This window comes from Pelodiscus sinensis, chromosome 11, assembly GCF_049634645.1.
Source record: "Pelodiscus sinensis isolate JC-2024 chromosome 11, ASM4963464v1, whole genome shotgun sequence".
In the NCBI taxonomy this organism is placed as follows: domain Eukaryota; kingdom Metazoa; phylum Chordata; order Testudines; family Trionychidae; genus Pelodiscus; species Pelodiscus sinensis.
Window position 1 is genome coordinate 47,437,459 of NC_134721.1, and position 25,945 is coordinate 47,463,403.

Here is a 25,945-nt window from a genome sequence, read left to right on the forward strand (position 1 = left end):
CCATTTTGTTCCTCTCACTCTCCTGTGTGTGCTTGGAGCCATACTGCCTAACAAGCCTGGATCCTCTGCCCCTGCAGCTGCTGCTGGCTTGCCTGTAGGGTTGCCAGGTATCCGGTATTCACCCGGACAGTCTGGCATTTTCAGCTCCTGTCTGGTAAAACAAGTCAGAGAATACCGGACACCTGAGATGTCTGGTATTTTCTGAATTTTTCCCCGGCCAGGAGGCGAAAATGCCGGGTACCTGGCAACTCTACAAACACTCAGTGCTCGGCCTTCCTCCCCCACCCCCCAAGCCCCAAACACGCCTGACCTCAGCCCCCACGCTTACCTGGTTCCCCAAGGCTGCCAGCACAAAATAGCTGCCAGCCAAAAGACCTAAGGGAAGCAAAGCTTCCCCTGGGTCTTAGTGTTCAACTGCTCCCCTGTTCCTATCCTTGCACTTAAAGGGGACATGCTGTTTTATTTTATTTTTGGCTTAATAAGTCCTTGGAGTCCTTTCCCCCCTCCCCCAACAACTTTTGTCTCCTTCCCGTCCCCCCGTCCCCTTTTTTCCCCTTCAACAGAATTTTTTCCTGGTGTTTTTTTTTGGGGGGCGGGGGGGGGCGTGTTCGGTATTTTTGTTTCAACCATCTGGCAACCCTTCTTGCCTGCTGCCTGGAAAAAGGGCTTTCAGCTCCCAGGCTTTGCACCTTTATAGCCTTCCAACTTCACCTTTTGCAGAAATTTCCAGCATCTTCCCCTCTTCCACAACCATGAAACAATGCTGCCTTCCTTTGGCAAGCCCACACAATCTTTCCCTTGCTTCAGGTGATGTGCAGGCATCTGCTGTGTTATGAAAGGCAAAAGTGCACACACTAAACTGCAGTACTATGAGACCAATACTGTAAACTCTTACTTTTCTAAGTAAGATCACTCCATTTAGGGACACCTAAGTTGCCACACAAGAGATTAATGGCTTGTTTCAAGCAAGTCTAATAACCTCTGTAGAAGATGTATGTTAGTCACTTTAGTACAGTATAAGCAGAAAAACTTAATAAAAATGTGTAAAACATTAGTGGTACAAATGGTATGCCAAACTCTGAAAAGCAGTTTCAGTGCATGCAGACTATCCACTTTTTCAAGCAAGCTTTTCACTTACTTTCCTAATATGGATGTTTTAAGCTTTGCGTTTTACCAGTAAAAAAAGTCGTAGGAAACCAATAAATTACTTTTTTTCATACATTCATGTAATCTATTCATATAATTACTAAATCACCGCACTAAAGTGCATAAAGAGTAAAAATTATCAAGACATTTTCAAATGGAGAAGAAGAGAAAAGCAACAGCATTCAGAAGCACAATAGCATCATAACCTTGGGTCAGGCCCAACAATATCTGTAATTCTGCCAACACAGAAGACATTAGAGTTATCCAATGATCCAAATGCAAGTATTGGAAAGAAATCTCTCAAAACTTGGCATCTCATCCAAAGAGGCAGAAAAAGGGAGATATATTGGAACTTGTTTAGAGAGATTAAATTAGAAACATTTTCTCTGTTTACATAAAACAGTTTAAAAACACTTAACCTCCACTCTTCCAGATACTAAGTTTTTTTCCAACATAGATGGTGGGTTAGATAAGATTTCATTTTTGATAAGACTCAAGATTTTGTTTTGTTTTTGTATCACTAATTGTTTCATGTTCCACTTTTGGAAATTACCCCATTAATTCACATTTGAATTATTTGAAAGCTCTGCCTTAGTCAACAAAAAGCAGTAAAATTAAACAGAAAATGTAAAGGCCTCTCTCTGATCCATGCACATACATGCACATTTGTGTGAGCAAGATGAACAGATGATCACATAATTAAACAGAATCTGTTTGTGTGCATGCAAATATTGTAGGTAATTTTGGAATTTTTTCATGTTGCTGACATTTTTACATACTAATGCATGCTATTCAAATAAGCAACCATTTCTTTTTAATGAAACTTAGTCATGAAGACTAAAATCTTGGAGCCAGTTCATTAAGAATTACTTTGGTTCAATATTTTACCCTCATCCTGAAATGCCTCTCATGTCTCCTAGAACAAGAACGTAAAACTGTTTAAATTCCCAGTTCTTTGTTCATGCTAACAGACTTGCACTCATGCACTCCAAACCCAGGGAAATGGGATTATTTCTGATTGCAAATTCCCATTTACACTGTCCTCCAGCCTTCTTTTCTGCCTGTATACCTGCCAGATACTTGTCCTATTTTACATACTTTCCTTTAAGATTGTTTTTAAAAATGGTCTTTTTGTTGGTTGCCTCAATTATCTACCCAACTGGAGACATCCAGAAATTAACTTTCATTTGTGCCAAATATCTCCATTTCCAATTGACTTCACTTGATATGATGGACATATTAATACCTTTGAACATTAGACTTCAGGTGTCCCACATCCAGTTCTCAAAATTGATAATGAAATGTGAGATTTTGGACATAAATCTTATAAGTCTACTGTAATATTCAGAGAGAACCCTACTGTGTTTAGCTGCTAGGAAAAGAAGAATGATATAAACAGATCATTGTATCTATGGCAATGTGCAGTTTCGCTTCTATCATTTCAATAGAATAGGTCACTTTTTTTCCCCACAACATTCTATATTTTCTAAAGTTTAAAATAGCAATAATGACCTCGGGGCTGGCATCTCCTGTCAGTTAGTGACCAGCTGAGTTTAGGGTTGCCAGGTGTCCAGTATTCTCCCAGACAGTCCGGTATTTTCGGCTCCTGTCGAGTAAAAAATTCAGAGAATACCGGACACCTAAAATGTCTGGTATTTTCTGAATTTTTCCCCAGCCAGGAGGCGAAAATGCCAGGCACCTGGCAACCCTAGAAACACTCAGCACCTGGCCTCCTCCTCCTCCCAGCCCCCCCCCAACTCCCAACACCCCCAGCCTCCCGACCACAGCCCCCATGCTTATCTGGTTCCCCAAGGCTGTCGGCACAAAATGGCTGCCGGCCAAAAGACCTAGGGGAAACAATGCTTTCCCCTGGGTCTTAGTGCTCAACAACTTTGGTCTCCGTCCCTTCGCGGCCCCCCCCCCCCCAACAGAATTTTTTTCCAGCTTTTTTGGAGGGGGGGCGTTCGGTATTTTTGTTTCAACCATCTGGCAACCCTAGCCTCTGAGCCTCACTGTGGGCCTTGCTCCAGTTAATAATTATTGATCAAAGTCTGATGATCATCAATGCCACAAATTCTGAAGAAAAAAACAACCAGTTGCTCAGCATTCTTCTTTGGAAAACAGAAACTTTGGAAAGTTTAGAAACACATTGATATGTGCAGACCTGCCAATGGGGAGGGACGGGGAAAAAAGAAAGCAATAACCCCAGAGCCTGGTGATTCAGAGTTCCAGGCCCTTTAAATCACCCTTGGAGCACTGCACAGATACACTCCGGGCGACACTGACTATCCCCAGCTCCACCCCTTCCACCCAAGACCCCTCACCTTCCAGGACCATGGAGCCACTCCCCCCAACCTTGCCTAAGGGCCCAGCAAATCTGTCACCCCCCCCCCCCCCCCCCCGGTAAGTGCTAGTTCAATGTAGCGAATGCCAAAAGGTAATTTGCATCACCACTAAGCATGGCTGTTCTCATTGGATGATGCTTTATTTACTAGGCTAGTACTTTGAAACATGTAATTAAAAATGTTTTAAATCATTTTTGCAAAGTTACAACGTTTTAAATTAGAGTCTTACTTTGAGTCTAAAGCATTTCTCCTCTCTAGAGTTTACCAAGATGTAATGTTGCCTATGCATTTTTCAGGCATATGTTTAATTTAGGGATTTGGGAATACTTTTGTTTTTAGATTGGGAAGGAGAAACTACCTGTGTTATTGGGGGGGGGGAGGAGTTTATCAAGTCAGACCCCAGTTTAAACCAGAAAATTACAAAAAATTATTTTGTGGATAGCAGAATAAATTTAATGGATTAAGGCTGTGGATTAAGGCTTTACATCCATATTTTAATCACTTTGTAAATAGAAGAGAGGAAAGATTTTTATTTTTATAAAGCAGATGTCCTCTTATTTTAACTTAAATATTATAGAAAAAATAACTTCCTAATGTTGTTCAAGGTCGATTTTATATTTCTGCAATGTTTTAACAGCTGCTACTGATGTAAAAAAAATATTTCTCTCTGCTTCACAAGCCACAAATACCACATCATTTGATAAGTGATGAACATCTTTCCAAATTCAGCTGAAAAATAACATTGGTTTGATACTCCTAACTCTATACAACAACATACAACCTTTTTATTATAGATTCCCATTCATAACTACACACTCCTTCCCTTGGAATCTGGAAGGGGGTGAGGTTATGGAGAAACACAACCTTTTATGGACAAACAAGATGAGAATTTAAATCAGGGTCTAGTAGGTTCAAGAATTTGATGGTACTTCACGTATATTATGTTTTATATAAATTTTGTCCTTAAATGTGTGAGCTTACATTTTGTTTACCACACCATTTATGTATGGAATGTTCAGATAAATCATGATTTATAGTTCCATAATACTGCAATGCATGCTTTGTTTACAAATATATCTGGTTTTCTGAATTTTCCATATCCCCCTTCATTTAAAATAGGGATGTGAATGTTTAACCGTTTAATCTGATGCTACTAGCTCTGATACTAACTAAAACTAAATATTTTATAGTTACTACCATATTTTCCAAATAAAATAAGTACAATCTGAACTCAGTGCTGGAACGCAGAACATAAGAACGCCATAATGGGTCAGACTAATGGTCCATCTAGCCAAGTATTCTGTTCTCAAAGAGCTCATCTAGACTACATCCCTCTTTTGAAAGAGGGATGTAAATGAAGCACTTCGAAAGTGCAAATGAAGCCGGAGGTTAAATATCCTGCACTTCATTTGCATAATTGCGTCACAGCGATCTTTTGAAAAAGGGTATTTCAAAAGTGAAACTGCAGTCTAGACACGGTTAAAAAAAAAAAAAAAAAAAACCTTGAAGAGTATGGGATCTTTCGAAAAAGCATTTGTTTGTTTTTAAAGAACCGCTTCTAGATTGCAGTTTCACTTTCGAAATATCCTTTTTCGAAAGACCGCTGGGATGTGATTATGCAAATGAAAAGCGGGCTATTTAATCCCCCGCTTCATTTGCACTTTATAAGTGCTTTATTTACATCCTTTCGAAAGAGGGATGTAGTCTAGACAAGCCCTGACTGGCCAATGCCAGGTACTTCAGAGGGAATGAAAGGTCAGGTAATCATCAAATGATCCATTCTTGGTCATCCATTTCCAGGTTCTGGCAAACAGAGGTTAGGGACATTTCAGAGAGTGGTTTTGCATCCCTTTCCATCCTAGCTAACAGCCATTCATGGACTTGTCCTCCATGAACTGTCTAGCACTTTTTTGAACCCTCTTATCAGTTGGTCTTCACAACACCCTCTGGAGAAGAATTCAACAAGTTGACTGTGTGATGTTTAAAGAAATACTTCCTTGTTGTGCTCAATGAATAAATTTCTGCTTCTATTCCTCTTTTATTGCATGTTGATTCATGATACCATCTCATTTTATAATTGTGACTTGTAAACTGTAAGGAACATTGCCATGCCAATGTTGTAAATACAAAGGAAAGAAAATGAATTGTATTTTTCCAGATGGAGCTCCACTTGCATTTTGAATGTCATGTTTCCAAAGGATACTGATTCAATTAGATAGGACATTATTTCTGTTTCTTTCTCTGCATATTGCATGATAGGAGCGGTGCTATAAAATTTTCACAAGTTTGCTTTTCTGAGCTGAAAAGTGAGTTAAAAAATCAGCCACTAAAACTAAAGATGGAGGGATTTTTAGTCAGTACCATTCTCAAAATGTTTGTATCTAAGAATATGAAGCTGTGGCTTGATCCTGCAGACTTTATTCAAATGAACAGTCCTTATTCACAAGAATAATTTCAATTACTTCAATCCTAACTCATACAATTAGATCTACTGACCTTTTTAGTCAGTGGCACTTCCTGAGTGAAGAAAGAGGAGGTAGCAGGTTTGGGGCCCTTATTTCTAGGCATGGGAATGAGGAATTCTGAGAGCAGTAGCCATTCTGAACATAGGGATTGTCTGCTTAGCAAAGTGGAGAGGTTTTATGGGTGGATTGATTTAAATCACCAAAAGAAATCATAAATCTAAATCAAGTTACCAAAAGAACTAAGACTGTGCTTAGAGAGCATTTAATTTTGGCATAAGCCCCATCAATCTCAGTGTCATTTCTCTTTTTTGAGAAAACAAGTATAGAATGGGGTTCCCCTGGAAAAGCTGAATTATGCTGTGACCATGATGTTCCAAAATAAGGAGCATGTATTATGTAATATAAAATAAGAACATGACATTGGCAACTAGCAACTCTAAATTTCTCTTATTGCAACTCTCTGTACCATATACAATAGAAGGAGGAACCTCACATGTATAGCACATAGATCCCCAGGCTTGGACATGTTAGAGAAGGACCAAGAATCTAGCCACAAGGTTGCCCAGCTACCGAAGGCTCTATCACAATAAGCACTGGAACTTACTGAGGGAGCTTGTAGAATCCTCCGGGTTTTGAGACTAGGTTAGACAGATACCTGTCAGGAATTGTCTAGATTTACTTGGTCCTTCCTTCAGCTCTGGTAGCTGGACATGATGACTTCTCGAGGTCCCTTTCCAGTTCTACATTTCTGCAATTCTGTAAATCACATCCAGTGAAAATAGACCTGATTTTTTTCCTCCTCGGAGCTGCTTTCCACATTAAATGTGAACAAATGAATGTATTTAAATTCAAAACTGAACATAGAATCATAGAATTGGAAGAGATCTCAGGTCATCGAGTCCAACCCACTGCCTAACTAAAACATCCCAGCAAAGCCAGGGTGATTTGTCAAGCTGGGATTAAAAATCTCTAGCAATAGAAATTCTACCACCTCCCTAGGTAACCCATTCCAGTGCCTCACCACCCTCCTAGTAAAATAGTTTTTCCTAATATCCAATCTAGACCTCCCCCACTGCAACTTGAGATCATTGCTCTTCGTTCTGCCATCTGTCACTACTGACATTTTTATCGTAACTGCACAAAAAGCAAAGTTCCTGGGGATGATAAAATCACAAGAAACAGAATAATGAACATTTTAACATCAGTTTAGTGAAAACTATTTAACACATTTCTAGGAAGAGCTGACGTTCAAAACTTTGTTTTGTGTATTTAAGGAAAATGTTTATCATTACAGATTTCAGCCCAATATCTTTCATCTTTGTTACAGTGTGGTGCCAGTTGCTCAAATACAAAATATTGTTTCAATTATAGAAAGAAAAGTGTTTAACCCAGAAAGAATACAGGTAACTTTGAAGATGGAGAATACTCCATTCCATAGGTAGCAATATAGGGTATCCATCTATTTCCCTTGCTGTTTACTAAAATTGTTAGGCCTTGTCTACACTACCAAGTTTTGTTGACAGAATTTACATTGACCCAAAAGTCGACAAAACAAAAATCACCAGAGGGTGTTCACAAGACAGACAATATCTATATGAGGGGCACTATCATCAACAGTGTGAGCAATGCACTGTGGGTATGTATCCCAGAATGTAGTGTGGTGGGGAGGTGAAGCTGATCCTTGTGCATCTTGGGGTTCCCTCAGAGTTTCCCACATAGCCAGGAATTATCTCATGAGTAGCTTTGTGAGCGTTATGTGCTGAGGAATATCAAAGTAGCACAGCAATCTGTCCCTCTCCCTGCTGCTGCAGCAGTCTGCCTGCCCCTGTTTCTGTCTCATAATGCAGAGCAGAACAGGAGCATTCCAACGATTTGCTCTTTGTTTGTTCTCCAAAGGGAGCAACACACTCAGCTGTCAGATACTTCCAAGAGCTTTGAAAGGGGAAGGAGCTGGGCACATGCCTGTGGGGCAACAGAGATCAAAACACTGAGCAGAGCAATCAGGGCAGGCATTGTGGGATATTGGTAGAAGCCAGTTCTCTGGACAAAACAAATAGTAGTGTGTGCACCAAACTGGGGATAATAAATGGAGGTATGCAGGTCATTGAGTATGGTTGTTTTTTATATGAAAGTCAACTAAAAATGGGTACCAGGGATAAAAACCTGGTCCCACTCACCATTAAAACTCCTACTGGTTTCACTGAGTCCAGGATTTCATCCCAGGAATTTATCAGATAAATCTTACTATGAGCCTGAAGTCAGTGCTGCTCATTCTCCCATACATTTGAAGAAATCAGTGGGGATATTTTGCACACTACTGTTTAGCCTAAGTTGAGCCATTCTCAACTTTCCAGACATTTCTGTATTCATAAAGGTAACTTTGAATTAGGGATGTTAAAATGTGTGTATTTGGGTAAACATGTAACCACTGAAAATGTCAGTGGTTACACATTTACGCATGGGGAGAGGCGGCTCCCCACTCATACCAGGAGCTGCAGCAGGTGGAAACTCAGGGAGAGCTTGTGCTCACAGGGAACTGATTTAAATGAGCAATGGCTCCCACCTGCTTCCACCCACGCTGCTCAGCGCGCGGGGGGGGGGGGGGTTCTGTGTGAAACTGTGAAGGTTAACTGATGAGTCCAAACATGTTTACACTTTGAATATAGACTATTTTTGAGTTGTCATTAATAGAACAGTAGTAATTTTAGCACTCTTGGATGCTTAGCACTACTGATTAATCATTCCTCACAACTCCCTCTGAGGTAAAAGTTGTGGGAGGTACTGTTCACTCTTAGAGAGAGATGAAAGTATTCAGCACCTTGCTCTCTCACGGAAACGAGGGAGTAAAACCACTCAGCAGCTTATCTGAAGAAGTGGGTTGTGCCCACAATAGCTCATGATACCATCCACATTTTTTGTTAGTCTTTAAGGAGGTATTGCCAATTCAGAAAAGGATCAGGATATCATACAGGAAGATCTGGATGACCTTGTAAATTGGAGTGATAGCAATAGGATGAAATTTAATAGCGAGAAGTGAAAGGTTATACATTTAGGGATTAATAACAGGAATTTTAGTTCTAAGCTGGGGACACATCAGTTGGAAGTAACGGAAGAATAGAAGGACCTCGGAGTCCTGGTTGATCACAGGATGACTATGAGCCGCCATTGTGACATGGCCGTGAACAAGGCTAATACGGGATGCATTAGGCGAGGTATTTCCAGTTGAAATAAGGAGGTGTTAGTGCTGTTATACAAGGCATTGGTGAGACCTCATTTGGAATACTGTGTGCAGTTCTGGTCTCCCATATTTAAGAACGATGAATTCAAACTGGAATAGGTACAAAGAAGGGCCACTAGGATGATCCGAGGAATGGAAAACCTGTCTTATGAAAGGAGACTCAAGGAGCTTGGCTTGTTTACATTAACCAAAAGAAGGCTGAGGGGAGACATGATTGCTCTCTCTAAATACCAGGGAGGGAGAGGAATTATTTAAGCTTAATACCAATGTGGACACAAGAACAAATGAATATAAACTGGCTATTAGGAAGTTTAGACTCAAAATTAGATGAAGGTTTCTAACCATTAGAGGAGTGAAGTTCTGGAACAGCCTTCCAAGGGAAGTAGTGGGGGCAAAATACCTATCTGGCTTCAAGATTAAGCTAAATGGGTTTATGAAGGGGATGGTTTGATGGGATAACATGATCTTGGCAACTAATTGACCTTTTACTATCAGTGGTAAATAGGCCAGTGGTGGGATGATAGGATATAGAGAACTTTTTCCTGGGTGTCTGGCTGGTGAGCCTTGCCCACATGCTCAGGCATCAGCTGATTGCCATATTTGGGATCGGGACGGAATTTTCCTCCAGGGTAGATTGGCAGAGGCCCTGGAAGTTTTTTGCCTTCCTCTGTAGCACGAGGCACAGATCACTTGCTGGAGGATTCTCTGCATCTTGGGGTCCTTAAACCATTTGAGGACTTCAATATCTGAGATATAGGTAAGAGGATTATTCTAGGAGGGGGTGGGTGAGATTCTGTGACCTGCATTGTGCAGGGGGTCAGACTAGATGATCATAATGGTCCCTTCTGACCTTAAAGTCTATGAGACTATGAGGTGCTGCAGAACTATTTGTTGTTTTTTATTTTTTTTCAGTTACAGACTAACATGGCTACCCCTCTGAGACTTTTAAATAGCAGCTCATAGTTAGTGCCCAGTATCTTAGGCCTTGAAAGGGTGAAAGGCTGTACAGTTAGGCCAAGGCCACACACATCTGGTTGATGGCCTTGTGCTGAATCCATCACACCACTCCTCCTGGTACACACAGCACTGGTGCATTTTAAATTCTCTCTTTTTGCTATCCTTTCACATGTAAGTCATAGGCTCAGAAGATATCTCTTGCTCTAAATTTGTCAGAAAGTCTATGATTTTCACTAGGTTACACAAGATATTTGGTAGCTATGGCTGTTTAGAAAAAGACATTCTAAAGCCACAAAAGCACCCTGACAGGAAAAGACAAAGTGTCACATCACTAATCACATAGACAAAAGTCACAGTGAAAAGTGCTTGGCCCAGACTTAATTAATTTCTCTGTTTCTTTTGGGGATCCAACATAAATGCTATGGTTTCTGAGTGACCTCATACATTCATCTACTGGCTACAGTAAAATCTGTTGATTTAACGCTCTCCACAATTCACAAATGACCTCAGAGGCAAAGAATTGAAGCTGAAATATAATTTACTATCTTTGGTACATGTACTAGATCATGCTATATAAAACAGGACAACTCAAGGCATTGTCTCAGTTTTCATTCTCAGGGCATGTCTACACTACAGCATTATTTTGAAATAGCTCACATTATTTTGAAATAACAGGGCAAGTGTCCACACAGTAAGCCTGTTAATTCAGAATTATTTCATAATAATGGCCTTCTTATTTTGAAATAAACTCTCATTTAATGAGGAATAACGCTTATTTCAAAATAGTGGCAGTGTGGACGCTCCATTGCTGCTACTTCAAAATAGTTCCTCCCGGGCCTATTCAAAGTAATTATTACTCCTCAGTGCTTCCTGGGGCTCCAAGTACAAGTAGCATGTCCACATTAAGGGAGCCTGCCTCAGACTAATTTCAAGGCTTCCCTGTAGTGTAGCTGTACTATTTCAAAATAGTTATTTTAGGAGTTATTATGCTGAAATAACTTATTTTTAAATACCCTTGTAGTGTAGGTATACCCTAAGTGTAAAATTTATAGATATTTTCATTGTTTGTTTACTTTGTGTAACTGTTATATACTTCTTTGCATGAAGCAAAATGCTACTCAATTCTGTAAGAGTTTTAAAATCTTAACAAAACTCACATCAAAAGGATTAATCCAGTTCCCGCTGAAGTTAAGGGTTAAATTTCCATTGACTTCAATGGGTGAAGAAGTCAAGGCCTAAGTTCTTTTATTAAAATATTTGGCGCTCAATAAATGTTGAAATCAAACAAAAACCTAGCTTTATCTATCTTCTTATTTATTGTAACAGTGGTGCTAGGGAAAGCAGAGGTTTAGGATATGCTGGTTTGGGGTAACAAATGTAACTGTGTGAGAAAGTAAGAATGGAATAGAGTTTCTAATCCTCAAAGACTTTCCAGAAGTCACCAGGAATTAACAATTAATCTTTAATTAAAGATTGTCATGTGATAAAACTGCCAAGCCTACATCCTACCAAAACTGTAACCCTAGAGTGAAGATGAAATATATGTGGCCCTGATTCTGCAATCCACCCAAGAGTGGAGAGGGGCATGGTTGCAAGGAGCCAGTTGTTGCATCCTGATTCAGACCTGCCTGGTCCTGGTGCCAATTATTGCTGCAGGAGGCCAGCCCTCACTTACGCTAGGGGAGAATCCAGTAGAACAGAACATAGTTCCCTCTCCACACCTTGTTCCTCCACACCTTAAAACCCCCCAGCACACCCTCTTTTCACTTATACTGTGGGAGAGTGGGGAAGACTGTTGGGGCAGAAGAACTAACTCAGCCAGAATTATGTCTGTAGAGCATTCGCCCCATATGGGGGATTTCTCTGTTCTAATCTTCTCCAGTCACTATGGGTATGTCTAGACTGCATCCCTCTGTCAGCAGAGGGATGCAGATTAGGCAGGTCGACATTGCAAATGAGGCCTAATTTGCATAAAAATGGCCACCATGTCTTGCCGACTCAGCACTTTGTCATCAAAAAGTGGCAGTCTAGAGGGGGATCTGTCGAGAAAGAAAGCCTTTTTCAACAGCTCCTGTAAACCTCCTTGCAGGAGGCATAAGAATCCCTGCCGACAGAGGGATGCAGTCTAGACATACCCTTTAAGACCACTTTGCATTGCCTATACAGTGCAATGTGACCATAGCAAGCTAAAGAATCCAGCTCTGTATGTTTATAGCAATATATAGGCCCCATCTTGTAGCTCTCTCTCATGTGAATGGTCTAGCTGGCTTGATCAAATCCATATATACTTGTCAGTTTTCTTATTGTAATTTTATTTTCTGCCCCCATTACTTAGATTTTGATAGCAGCAGAAATCATAAAATAAGATATATATTTGATAAAATATATTTGGGGAAACTCTCCAACTCTTCAGCCTTGTAATTTGCCTTATTCTAAAGGAACACAACATGTAATCAGTATCTCAGGTTTCTTCCCTACTGCCAAATCCAGGAAAAACAAGTTATGAATGCATCAAATAGTTTAGTGTAATAACTTCAAATACCTGATTTTTCTCTATATACCTCAGATTACCTCCTTCTGTACTGTTTGGTATAGGCACCTTAATAAAAAGATTGTGTTACACAATCAGATTAGAAAACAATTTAACTGATGGCCACAACCAGAGCTTAGAGTTTGTCATGGGTACAAAGATTTTCTGTAAGTGTATAAAAGTAATTAATCAGTATGCAGAAGGTATTGCCTATCCCATAGAGATGCTAATTTTGTGACACTTTGGAAACTCATGTTCTACATTTACAGTTCACACTGGATTGAATCTAACCATCCATAGTTTGAGCTGATTAATTCGAAAGATTGCAAATGTCACATTTTCTATTCCCTGTGTTGTCCAATTTTGAGCTCTTTAGGGAATTTTTTCTACATGTTGGTTACATTGTACAACAGTAATCTTAGGTGTATACAGTGAAGCTTTACACAAGATTCTATGACAAGTTTTTCTATAGATAACTTTAAAAGGTCATCAAATGCCTCGTAAATTATTTGTTCCAAAATCACCAAAAATACATTGAAAACAAATTATATTGTAACAAATCGTAGATTGACTAAGTTCAACCCAATACCCCTTTTTCTTTTTACAGAGCACTGTGGCAACAAGTTGTATCTTCACACACACACACATATATATATATATATATATATATATATATATATATATATATATATATATATATATATATAAAGCATGTATGGTATTCATATATTATATAATCTTTTATTCTACATATAAAATGTGAACAGTACTGATTGTCAGCTACCGTATTCCTCCCTACTTTCTTTGAGAGCTTATATAGAAGCTGGTTCTTGTAAAGAAAAGGCATTAAATTATTTACAATGTTAGTTTCAACAATTTTAGTCCGGAAAATTCACTGAACTAGCAAGGAAAAGGAATAGCAACTACCAAATATAAGACCAAATGCATTTTCTTCCATACTTGTCACTTTAAATAAGATCTTCCTATCATTTTGTTTTGAAAACCTTTCGAAGAATAAACTACTTTTTAAAAATGTAGTCTTCACCTGGAGACTTGTACAGAAAAATATCACCATGGTTAAGTTAGCTACATTTGCTGTTTTTACCGACAATGTTAAAAATGGTATCGCAGTAATGACTCACCTAAAGCAGAATCACAGATTAGCTGCTGTGGATGTGCAGGGGCACAGCTGCATGCCTCTGCCAGCTCCTGAATTCTGAGAATTAAAAGAAGCACTGAAAACAACAAGGTACTGTGTATTGGATTCATGCTGCTTTGCTCCCGGCTAACTGGCCAGCTAAAAACAAAATATTCTTTTACTGTTGTTACTGTTGATCTTGTATCTAAACTTCCTAATCCTATGCAGTTCAATTTCAACAGACTTAGATGGTTTAGAAAAGCCCTCTAATGCTCAGTCTGAGTATACGCTTATGTTAACTGACTTCTAATTTCCCTGACATAGGACTCTCTTATTTATTGCCCTGATACTTACAAGTAACCCCGCCTTCCTTTAAGGAAAAAGCACATCATTGGTGAAAATATTGTATGACAGATTTATTGTCCCAAAAGCAAGTTTACCTTACTGGATTGTATCATACTGTTATGAGTCAATGTGACTATTAATAATCAAAAGCATTTTAAAAACATCGGTCTCTTAACTGATTTCATGATCTTTTCCAGATTAGAGAATAAACTAATAAATTAATCTTGTGAATTTCATGCCAGTTTTAATTTTAAAAATAAAGAGTTCTTCCAACTTCCCTGTCATGACCAAAACAATGTATCTAAAAGCAATGATAACTTCCCTTTTTTAAACCCAGATTTTATTTGCAGTTCCTGATCTTTCCCCTGCCCCTCTCTACATTTTCTTGAAATGACTTGACTGTTCACGGGCTGCACAGAACTTCATTCATGAAGAGGAAATGTTTCAATGCCCTGTTTGTGAATCCTGAACAATTGGTAACTACAAGCAATACTGGATAAAAAATCCAAGCTGTAATAAAAGCCATTTTGCTGCTTCATCATACATACATTTAATATGAAATGAGGATTTACAAAAATTCCAGTGAGATATATTCAAGGTGAAGCACTTATTAGTATTCTGTAGTCCCCTGTTATGGGTCCTATTCAAATGAAATGCCATTTCCACATGCACTGGCTAGAAAGGGGCCATGAGCTTCTGTGACTTGACATGCACAAAGCCTAAGATAGTCTTGATTCAGGAGTCCAAAAGCTAAGGCTTTGTCTACACTTAAAGGTTTAAAGCTCCAGCCACGGCAGTGTTTTTAACTGGAAGTGTGGGCACGTCCTGAGTGCTAGGCGAGTGCTCTCCCAGTGCTCTGTGTAAAGCAGGGGAGTAGCTAACAGCGCTGGGACCGTGCTCTCAGTGCTGTAGCCTAATTCACACTGGCGCTGTGCAGCGCTGTAATTTGGTGTATTCGGGGTGTTTTTTCACACCCCTGAGCCAGAAAGTTACAGCACTGTAAAGTGTCTAGGGTATGTCTACACTACAAAGTTAATTCGAACTAACAGCCGTTAGTTCGAATTAACTTTGATAGGCGCTACACATACAAACCGCTAGTTCAAACTTAATTCTAACTAGCGGTGTGCTTAATTTGAACTAGGTAAATCTCATTCCACGAGGACTAACGCCTAGTTCGAATTAAGTAGTTCGAAGTAAGGGCTGTGTAGCCCCTTAATTCGAACTAGTGGGAGGCTAGCCCTCCCCAGCTTTCCCTGATGGCCACTCTGGGCACCACCAGGGAAACACTTCTGCCCCCCTCCTGGCTCTGGAGCCCTTAAAGGTGCACAGGCTGGCTACGGTGCCCGTGCCAGGTGCAAGCCTGCCAGCACCCAGCCAGCAGACCCTGCACCTGGCACAGCTCAAGCCGGCCACCCGCTGCCACCCAGCCCTCCGCCTCTTTCCGGGACCAGGCTGGCGGCTCCCAGGAGCCTGCCCAGGTCCGCAAGAGGCGGGCGCCCGCCTGGTCTATTGCAGACATCGTGGACCTTGTCCACGACCTCCGCACTAGGCACAGGAAAGTGACCGTCTAGGGCAGGAGAGCTGCCAGCCTGGCCACCCAGGAGCAGGTGTGTATGAAAATTAAGGTGGTCCAGTGAGACCCCCGACCCTGAGCCCTGAGCTTAGAATGGCCGTACTGGGTCAGACCAAAGGTCCATCTAGTCCAGTAGCCTGTCTGCTGACAGCGGCCAATCCTAGGGACCCTGGAGGGGATGGACCGAAGACAATGACGAAGCCATTTGTCTCGTGCCATCCATCTCCAGCCTTCCATAAACATAGGCCAGGGACACCATTCCTACCCCCTGGCTAATAGCACTCTGTGGACCCAACCTCCATGACTTTATCTCACTTCTCTTTAAACTCTGTTCTAGTCCTAGCCTTCACAGCCTCCTGCAGCAAGGAGTTCCACAGGTTGACTATTTGCTTTGTGAAGAAGAACTTTCTGTTGTTAGTTTGAAGCCTGCTACCTATTCATTTCATTTGGTGTCCTCTAGTCCTTCTATTATGGGAACTAATGAAGAACTTTTCTTTATGCACCCTCTCTACCCCACTCATGCTTTTATAGACCTCTATCATATCCCCCCTCCGTCTCCTCTTTACTAAGCTGAAAAGTCCCAGTCTCTTTAGCCTCTCTTCATATGGGACCTGTTCCAAACCCCTGATCATTGTAGTTGCCCTCCCCTCTCCCACCCTCTCTCTTCCCCTCTCCCACCTCCTTTTCCCAGTCTCCCCGAGTTTTGTTCAATAAAGAGAGTTTCTATTTTTGAACACACATGACCTTTATTTTGTACATCAGGAAGAGGGGCTAGGGAGGGGTAAGTGGAAGGAGGTGAGGGAGGAATGGGGTACGAGCACCCGATGGGGAGGACTGGGGTGGCTCTGTGGGCTCCTCGGGGTGGAAGCTCTCCTGCAGCCCCCCGAAGGCCCCCCCCCTCCAGATGGCAGCCTGTGGCAAGTGCAGCCGGGCTGATGGCCGAGTGCTGTGATGTGCCGAGTGTGGGCATTCAGGGCACTCCAAGCCAGGACTGCTTTGCAAGTGGGAACCCCTGAGAACTGTCTGTCCGGGGTGGGGGTCGGGTCCCTTTAAGCACAGCCCTCGGCTAGCCTGAGGCAGCAGCTCCACGCTCTAAGTCCTGCTGGCACTGCTTCCGGCCATCCTTAACCTCAGTTCAGGGTCCACTCAGTGTGGACATGCTAGTTTGAATTAGCAAAACGCTAATTCAAACTAGTTTTTAAGTTTAGATGCGCTAATTTGAATTAACTAATTCGAACCAAGTTAGTTCGAATTAGTGCTGTAGTGTAGACATACCCCTAGTGTCATCTGAGCCTAATGCTCTTCCTTATCTGCAGAACTCTTACTTTTATAACTGTTCACATCTGCATAGCTTGTACACATGAACCTCACCATCTGCCCGTGTGTGGAAGGTATCTCACATGATTAGCACTAATGGCTGAGCAGAGAAGACTGTGGTGTGTGCATATTTGAGAAAAGTTTACATATAGGCTAACGTTAGGTATATCTACCTTGTATTGTAAGCCCATGATTAGTAGAACTCAAGTTACAGACACATTTTTAAATCCAGATTCTTGAACACTGAACTCCAGACTAGGGATCCAGCATCTACATTGCATCACGTGTTGTACTAACACAGAACAAAAATATTGTTCCTGCCCCAAATCTAGGGGCTTGTCTGTGTGTCAGTTTCCTGCGGAGCCAGCCCGGGTGCACACTCTGGGACTTTCACTGTGCTTTAGCAATGCCCACAACACATGAAACATTACACCATAACTAGGTGGTACACGGTAGACTCACACCCTAGCTTGCTGCATGGCTTTGATGGCAGCCTTTAACTACCTGAAGGGAGGTTCCAAAGAGGATGGAGAGAGACTTTTCTCAGTCATGACAGATGACAGAATGAGGAGCGGTGGTCTCAAGTTGCAGTGGGGGAGGTCTAGGTTGGATATTAGGAAAAACTATTTCACTAGGAGGGTGGTGAAGCACTGGAATGGGTTACCTAGGGAGGTGGTGGAATCTCCATCCCTTGAGGTTTTTAAGTCCCACCTTGACACCTTGACCTTGGTGTTGGTTCTGCTTTGGGCAGGAGGTTGGACTCGATGACCACCTGAGGTCTTTTCCAACCCTGTGATTCTATGATTCTATATGCTGCTTCAGTGTTAGATCCTAGGATGAGCTTGCAGTGTGAACAATTAAAAGTGGATTACACTCTTCACATTCAGATCTGAACTTCTCCAAATTTGTAGGATGTTGAATCCAAAGGTTTGGATCATCTCCATTTCTGCTTTGAATTTATAAACTGAACAAATCTGATGAAGTATAGGGATGTAAGCAAGTAGTCGACTAGTCAACTAACTGATAAGCCTCGGCTTATCAGTTACTCGCGTTAACTAATGCATATCCACCCCCCAACTTCTATCGTATCAGTGGCAGCAAGAAGGGGGGAAGCAGGAGCTGGTGCTGAGGGGAGCCGGAAAGTACTGTAGATATGCCAAATACTAAGCTCCACAGGCTCTCACTCCCTATATGTCGCCACGAGCATTGATATTTCAAATAAATAACTCGGGATTATTTGATTAGCTCTGCAGTGCAAATATTCTAGACACAATGACTTTGAACAGTTACAACAATAATATTCATTGTCTTCCAATATAAATCCCTAAATGGTTTGGGGCCTGGTAACTTGACAATAGATTGGGTTAGAAGCAGTTCCAATTTTTATTGTTTTGGGTGGGCTCAAAATGAATTTAAAAAAAAAAATTGAGTGAACTCTCAAAAAATCACTTTTTGGGCCCAGTGTTTTGACCAACCCCAAACTAAAACCTATTTTTCTGATATTTTACATTTTTTAGTTTAAAAATTTTCAGAATATAAAATCAAAAAATCAAAATGTTCCAATCTGAAAATATCAAAAAGAAGCTTTTGAAGGTTTTTTTAAAAATTTCTTTCCTCCAACTGAAACAATGTGGCAAATCTGACAGAAATCCATGAAATGTTTTAGTCAAACCAAATCTATTTTTTGCTATAAAAAAAAATAGTTTTGGTGAAAAATGTTCATGCAGCTATACCTGAGAGAGCGAGCCTGGTTCCCTGAACCAGACTGCTGCAGTGGAAACCTATGGCTTTGGACAAGCTACAATTTCCTAACTTTAAAAGAGAAGGGAAAGCACTAATAGCATCTCTATCAGTTTACAAGTTTCTTCTATTGGTCGTTTAAAGCATGCCATTTTTTGCACAAGGTTGGGTACGTAAGAACATAAGAACGGCCATACTGGGTCAGACCAAAGTTCTATCTATCCCAGTATCCTGTCTGCTGATAGTGGCTGATAGTACCAGATGCCCCAGAAGGAGGGAACACAACAGGTAATCATGAACTGATCCCTCTCCTGTCATTCATTTCCAGACAAATAGAGGGTAGGGTCACCATTCCTACCCATCCTGGCTAGTAGCCATTGATGGACCTAACCTCCATGAATCTATCTAGCTCTTTTTTGAACCTTGTTGAAGTCCTAGCCTTCACTGCATCCTCTGGCAAGGAGTTCCACAAGTTGTGCACTGAGTGAAGAAAAACTACCTTTTGTTTGTTTTAAACCTGCTGCCTATTAATTTCATTTGGTGACCCCTAATTCTTATATTGTGGGAGTAATTGTAAATGACTTTTCCTTGTTCACTTTCTCCACACCAGTCATGATTTTATAGACTTCTATCATATCCAGCATTAGTCTCCTCTTTTAAGAATAGTTTTTTTTCCTTTCTTCTCTTCTGTTTCTTCTTCAGCCTGCAGAGATATAGAAAATAATAGCCTTGGACTGTGAGAATGGTAATGATTACAAATAGCTGCCATATTATTATTCTTTTATTTGAATTATACTAGCACCATGTAGTCCTAATGAGATCAGATTCCCATTTTAGGAAAAAAGACTTTGAGAATTCAGTAGCAGTTTCCTTTGAGACAAGAAGAAAGTGATCTGTCCCAGGAAATACTGTGTAAATAAAATATATTAAGCTGTGTCTGGGTTTTTTTTTTCTCAATAATATTGCCAGGTCCTCCTATGGCCTCTTTTATAGCATTAGCAGAGGTCTTTGACAAATCTGGAAATTCTCAGATTTATGAATGATAGTTACAGGTATTATTAAGGGGTCATCAAAGAAATGAAGATAATGCAGTTATGGCCTAATCATCAAAAGAATTCAGCACCTGTGTAATTCCTGTTGCAATCAGTAGGAGTAGTTCAACACCTCAGATCATCAGGCCCGTCTCAGTCTCTTACCATTTTAAATTTACTCATGTGTGCAGACAGACTTATGCTGCTCCTGGTTATATGTTGTTTAATGTATTTTAATCTCTCATGAGCAGTAATTTTATACGGGGAGAACTTCAGAAGCTCCAAAGTTCATAATCCATCCTGTATTACAATCCAAAATCTGGTTTTAGAAAATCAAATTCTGTATTATCCAAATACTCATATTTTTTGTTAAACAAAAAAATCTTATATCCTAAATAAGTGTACAAAAGAAAGTGCTAGCATTTTATAAGCAAATTAAGTCTTAAACAAATCAAACAGTTCATATGAATCAGTTTGAAAGCACAGAGTTATGAATTCTGTGCAGTTTCATGGGGTGACCATAGCTTGTGCTCAGAGGTGAACTGAGAGGTGATTAGGCAAATTCATGCAGGTGGTAACACCTTCAGAGAAATACCGCTACCTGGAAAAGCTCACATATACTAGTTCTGATTGGATTCTCCAGAGACTAGCATACAATGAAAGGACTTTTCACTAACTAGCCTGAATTTAAACTGATTCAAGGCCTTTGTGACCCAGCAAATTAACAGGGCCATCATGGAAGGCCCCAGTCCTTCATGGAAGGTGTGGCCAGGACTTCGGCCTACCGGGGCCCTGTTAATTTGACCTCGGGTAAGCTTTGAATAAATGTGAAGGAACTTTTTAAAAAATGTTTTCTATGTAAGGCTTTCACGTTTGCTCTTAAAAAAAGTTGTGTGGTAACTTGTGACTTCTGGCAGTTTCAGCTGTTCACAGCCTTTAAAGAGAAAGGAGAGCTCAGATGCTGGCCTGTCTTGGCAATCTGGCTTACGTAGGCAAGGAACTATGCAGCCTGGAACCCACCCCCCATGCTTCCTTGTCAGGAGGGAGAGTGATGCAGGTCTCCACCCAAAAGAAGTGATGGCTGAAGTGACACCTGCTGCTCCCCCAGCTCCCGTTCCTCCTCCCACTCTTTCTCCCCCTCCCGCCTCTTCCTCCTCAACCTCCACACCCTCCTCCTCAATCTCCACACCCCCCACCTCAACCTCCGCACCCTCCTCCCCATGCCCCCGGGGACGTTGAGGCCCCCTTCCCCACGGTGCTGGGAGGCAGTTGGCCCAGCGAAACCCTCACCCCTGAGTGCTGAGCTTCCCCTCCCCCTTCGACCCCTTGCTTCCCCGTTCCAGCTCCCTCCTCCAAGTTTTCCCCCTCCCCTTTCCCACCCTCTCTTCTGCCCTCTCCCGCCTCCTTTCCCCGGTCTCCCCAGAGGTTCATCCCGCCCCCCCCCCCCACTTGTGTTAAATAAAGGCAGTTTCTATTTTTGAAAATATGTGTATTTGATTTGACATCAGGAAGGGGGGGCTAGGGAAGGGTAAATGGAAGGACGAGAGGGAGGAATGGGGCACAAGCCCCCAGTGGGGCAGACCAAGGAGACTGTTAGCGCTCCTCAGGGTGGAAGCTCTCCTGCAGGGTCCCCTGAATCCTGACTGCCCCTCGATGGTCCTCCCGGATGGCAGCCTGCAGACAGTGCAGCCAGGCTGCTGGCAACGTGTCCATGTGACACAGCACAGTCCCCGGGGGCAGGTCTGGTTCCATGTTGCAGAGTGCCGTGGGGTTCTGAGTCCTGCAAGCAGAGCACTCCGAGACACAAATGCTTTGCTGTCCCTCAGCGAGGTAGACCAGCAAGCAGAGAAACCTGAGAACTGTCTGTCCAGGATGGGGGGTCGGGTTCCTTTAAGCACAGACCTCAGATAGTGTGTGGGGCTGCTGCCTCAGGGTAAGTCCGACCCTGATGCCCTGCCCGCAGTGGTTCAGGGTCCACTCAATGTGGATGCAGTATTTCGAATTAGAAAAACGCTATTTCAATTTAGTTTTTGTGTCTAGATTCAAAATAAGTTAATTCGAAATAGCGCTGTAGTGTAGACATACTCTAACAGAGCAATATGCTGAGTTGCCTTTACTTGTAGCTGAATATTGTTCTGGCATATCCTTCATTTGCACTTGTACAGGACTGAGCCCTATGTTTTTATCTTGTGGTGATGTTACTAAACCCACATAGGCTAGGGAGAGAACATTTTCTGTCTACTTGTTTATTGATTTAGAATTCTTCCTGCCTTTTTCTGGGAAAGAAAAATGACCAAAATGCCACCTTGCTTATTTCATTTTTTAAATTTCCTTTTTCCAAAGTAAGCAGGGCAAAATTAGATTTAGGCTGATGCATGCTCCACAAACAATTTGTATGGTATGAGTGTGGCTCAATGAACTTTCCATGGGCATTATTGGAAAAACAAATATTGAACTTAGTGACTCATATTTATAAAACATCTTTACTTTTTGTGTTGCTGTTTTTTTCTCCCTGTGATTTCCTATTGTGGACTCTGATTCAGTCCTGAGGACTTTTAACCTGCAGACTATTCTGTAAGCCGTTACCAAGTCCACTGTCACAATTGACTGATTTGTGGCTTTCTTGCAAGAGTGTCAAAGCAGCGGGTTTGTACCTAACCTGACATCTGCCTGCAATTTTGCTAAATTATATTTTACCTTTAGAGAGTCATTAAAATTAAATTTGCTGAAAAAATCCTTTATCTAAGCATTCTTTCAGAATTACAGAAGGAACATAAGAATTTTTAGAGCACTTCATTTGCAGATAAGTGCTGTTCAAATTAGCTTGACTGAAATCAGTAGAGGTCCACTGGTAAAAACAGTGACATTATACAGGAGTGAATCAGATCAGATTTGCCTTTTGATAACAAAACTGTGTGAGTATTCACACTGCAATGCAACTTTTGTGGGGGAAAATGCCCATTTTCATTGGCAAAAAACTTCCAGACCCACCAGGGACTTTTTTCCCCTCCCTTGTTGTTGTCGGACGTGCAGGGTAGACACCTTGAGGTGTTTGATGCTGATTCTGGTCCCTGGGAAGTAGACCACAATTCCCAAGCAGCTGTGCTGTCCAGCAGTTTGAACTCCACTGCTGTGCAGCCAGGTGACCCCACCAATCTGCTCTGCAAGTCCTGTGAAATTTAAATCAAATATTTTAAATAGAGAGGCAGGGTAAAGATATCTCAAATAAATATTTTAAATAAATCCCATTTCTTGCTGGCTGGCTTTTCTGTGTGACTTCATTCCAGATGACAGTGACTGTCTGGCTTCACACACCTGGTTGTTGAGGCATTTGATTCAATGAATGAGGTATGTCACACAGGGTCGACCTTACAAATCATGGTGCCCTACACAGCCTGAGCAGCTGCACACTCACCCGTCCCATGGACTGGCTCAGCGTGCAGTGGTCTCACGGTGTCTTTCCAGCTACCCATGCCTGGCCATTACACCAAACTCACTTCTGCTTGGACCACATTGGAGCTGTTGGATCCAATCAGTATATGGGGAGAGGAGTCTGTCCATCCCTAGCTGAAAGTAACTGGTAGGAACTGGGACATGTACAGGCAAGTTTCTTGATCCTTGTGTGAAAAGGGAGGAGATGCTGCGTGCAGAGTAAAAATGAAAGAACTCAGATAGGCATATCATAAGGCCCATAAAGCGAAATGATGCTTCCGGTGCGTCCCTGAAGACCTGCCATTTCTATAAGGAGCTGGACGCAATCCTTGGCAGCGACCTCACTTCCACCAAGAGCCTCTTGGGTACTTTGGCAAGCATGGAAGGCTGTATGTGGAGGACCTAATCTGGAGGATGAAATAGTAGATGTACAAGTTCAGGTAGACAAGGACCAGGAGCTTCCCCTAGTGTCACCAAGTGGTCTGGCAGCCAGGAACTCTTCTCTACTGCTGACAGACATAACCAGCCTGAGCAACCACTTTCTGGGACTGTGGCTTGTGGAGGGCACAGCTGAGGGCATGGAAAAGTGGGTTGCTTTTTGTGTTCCTGTGAGTTGCATGTAGGCGAGTGTAGATAATTGATAACCAAACGGGTGATCTCATGCACATGCTCACTGGAATCTCAGTAGAATCCTGCAGAGAGAGGCTATCGAAACCTTGCCAGAGATACTTGTAAATTTTCTGTGGCAGGTTCCGGGGCCATGAGGCTTTTCCATTCCATCAGTGTAGGACACTAGCCTGTACCATTCATCAATTACTTGTGTAGGAACCAAAGCAGCACGTAGGTGGAGGCAGGGGGAAATTCTGCCCTGGTTTCCCTCCTTACCCTCAGCAGAGAGATGTCTGCCAGGGTGTTATCCACTTCGGGAGAAGTGTGGCGTAATTAGAAGTATTTTCCTGCAAAGGAAATTTCGTAACCTTAGCTCCAATTTCTTTTGTTGGTATGCACTGCTGCCAGCCACCCTTATCCCAGTCCCTCCCTCACCATGATTAAAGTGCTTGTTGAGGTGCTTTCCTCGCAAGTGAGGGGAAATGTTGGAAAATGGATTTGTAAATTAAATGCTATAATGTAGGACTGGACAGTAACAGACGCCTTTTTGTGCATTGTGCTGAACACCAGAGATCTTGATGCCTCACCACAGACAGCTTCAGAGAGTTTGCAACAGATAAGGAAGTGTCTGAAAAGAAGCAGGGAGGATATGGTTCGGAAGTGCTAAATCATGAGGGGGGAGTGCAGACTTTGTGGTCAGTGCTTGAAAAGGGAGCTATGCAACCAACAGGACAACCAGGCCTTCGCTAAGGAGGCCACAGAATGCACGATCGGGGTCATGGAGGACCAGGCGGAGATCTCAAGTGTTTAGTGGAGCAGAACTCTGAGCCAGTATGAGTTTGCCCTCCCCCTCAACCAGATGCAAAATTATTTGTACAGCAACCCCCGTCCATGCCCTCGCATTCCTTTTCCCTCTCTGGGAGTCCTCATTTTTCTATGCACTCCACTCCCTCTCCTAACTTGGATTATGATACCTGGACCTACACAGATTTCTTAATTGTAATCCTTCCCAGCTGTCAGGGGTGCTTTATTACATTACTCTGCACTGTTTTCTGATGAATAAAGACACACTTCTGTAATGGTTTAGCACTTATATGTACTGTTGACTAGTCACTACAGTCACAGGTGAAAGCTTTAAATGCATGTTCCTGGCTATGGGTTGAATTGGAGGAGGGAGGAGAGGAAGCAGCCAGAAAGCTACTGTAACAGAGGTTTATTTCAGTGCCCCTCGTTGTCAAAGTGCTTCCTCAAAGCCTCCATGATGTTAATAACAGCCCTCTCAGCATCCCTAGTGTCTGACTACTCAAACTTTGCACCCAAGCTCTGTGTCTCAGTGCTCTACCCCTAAGCAAACATTTCAACTTTCAGTTCACCCAAATTATGCAAAGTGCAACATATAGTGATAACCAGAGGAATATTGTCCTCGGGGAGGTCTAGCCTGCCATAGACACACCTCCATCTTGCCTTCAATCTCCCACAGCTATTTTCAGCCACCACGACTGACACACCTGCTTAGTCTGCTGTTAAAGCACTCCCTACTGCTGTCCAGGTGCCCCATGAACTGTTTCATGAGCCAGGGCTAAGCCAGGTTTCCTAGGATCACTATGTGCATTTCCACATCCCCACACTATAATCTTGTGGTCTGGAAAGAAAGTCCATGTCTGCAGTTCTCTGTACAAACCAGTATTCCTGAAGATGCTTGTGTCATGCACCTTTACAGACCACCCTGCATTGTGTCTATGAAGCACTCACAGTGATCCACAAGCACCAGAGAAGTATCCCTTCCTGTTGATGTACTCAGTGGTAAGGCGGGCTGGTGCTAAAATTGGAATGTGTGTGCCATCTGTTGCCCTCCACACACAGTGAGGAAATCCCATGTCTTCAAAGCCAGCAACTATGTCATGCACATTTCCCAAAGTCACTGCCCTTTGTAACAGAATGCAATTTATTACTGTACACACTTGCAGCAGTACAGCTCCAATGGTAGCCTTCCCAACTCAAAACTGATCTGTAAGGGCATGTCTACACTGCACGCTTATTTTGAAATAAGCTATTTTGGAATAGTTATTCCGAAATAGC

General features: G+C 42.0%; 2 protein-coding genes across 2 annotated transcripts in view; one reads left to right on the top strand and one right to left on the bottom strand.

Moving 5' to 3' along the window:
- Positions 1 to 14,343, bottom strand: part of TIMP4 (TIMP metallopeptidase inhibitor 4) — a 46,929-nt gene extending 32,586 nt beyond the window's left edge. Inside the window, exon 1 of the mRNA XM_006117605.4 lies at positions 13,824 to 14,343. Coding sequence (XP_006117667.1) covers positions 13,824 to 13,950 — 127 coding nt within the window. The 5' untranslated portion in view covers positions 13,951 to 14,343. The remainder of the gene's footprint in view (positions 1 to 13,823) is intronic.
- Positions 1 to 25,945, top strand: part of SYN2 (synapsin II) — a 259,209-nt gene that overhangs the window by 171,575 nt on the left and 61,689 nt on the right. The window lies entirely within an intron of this gene.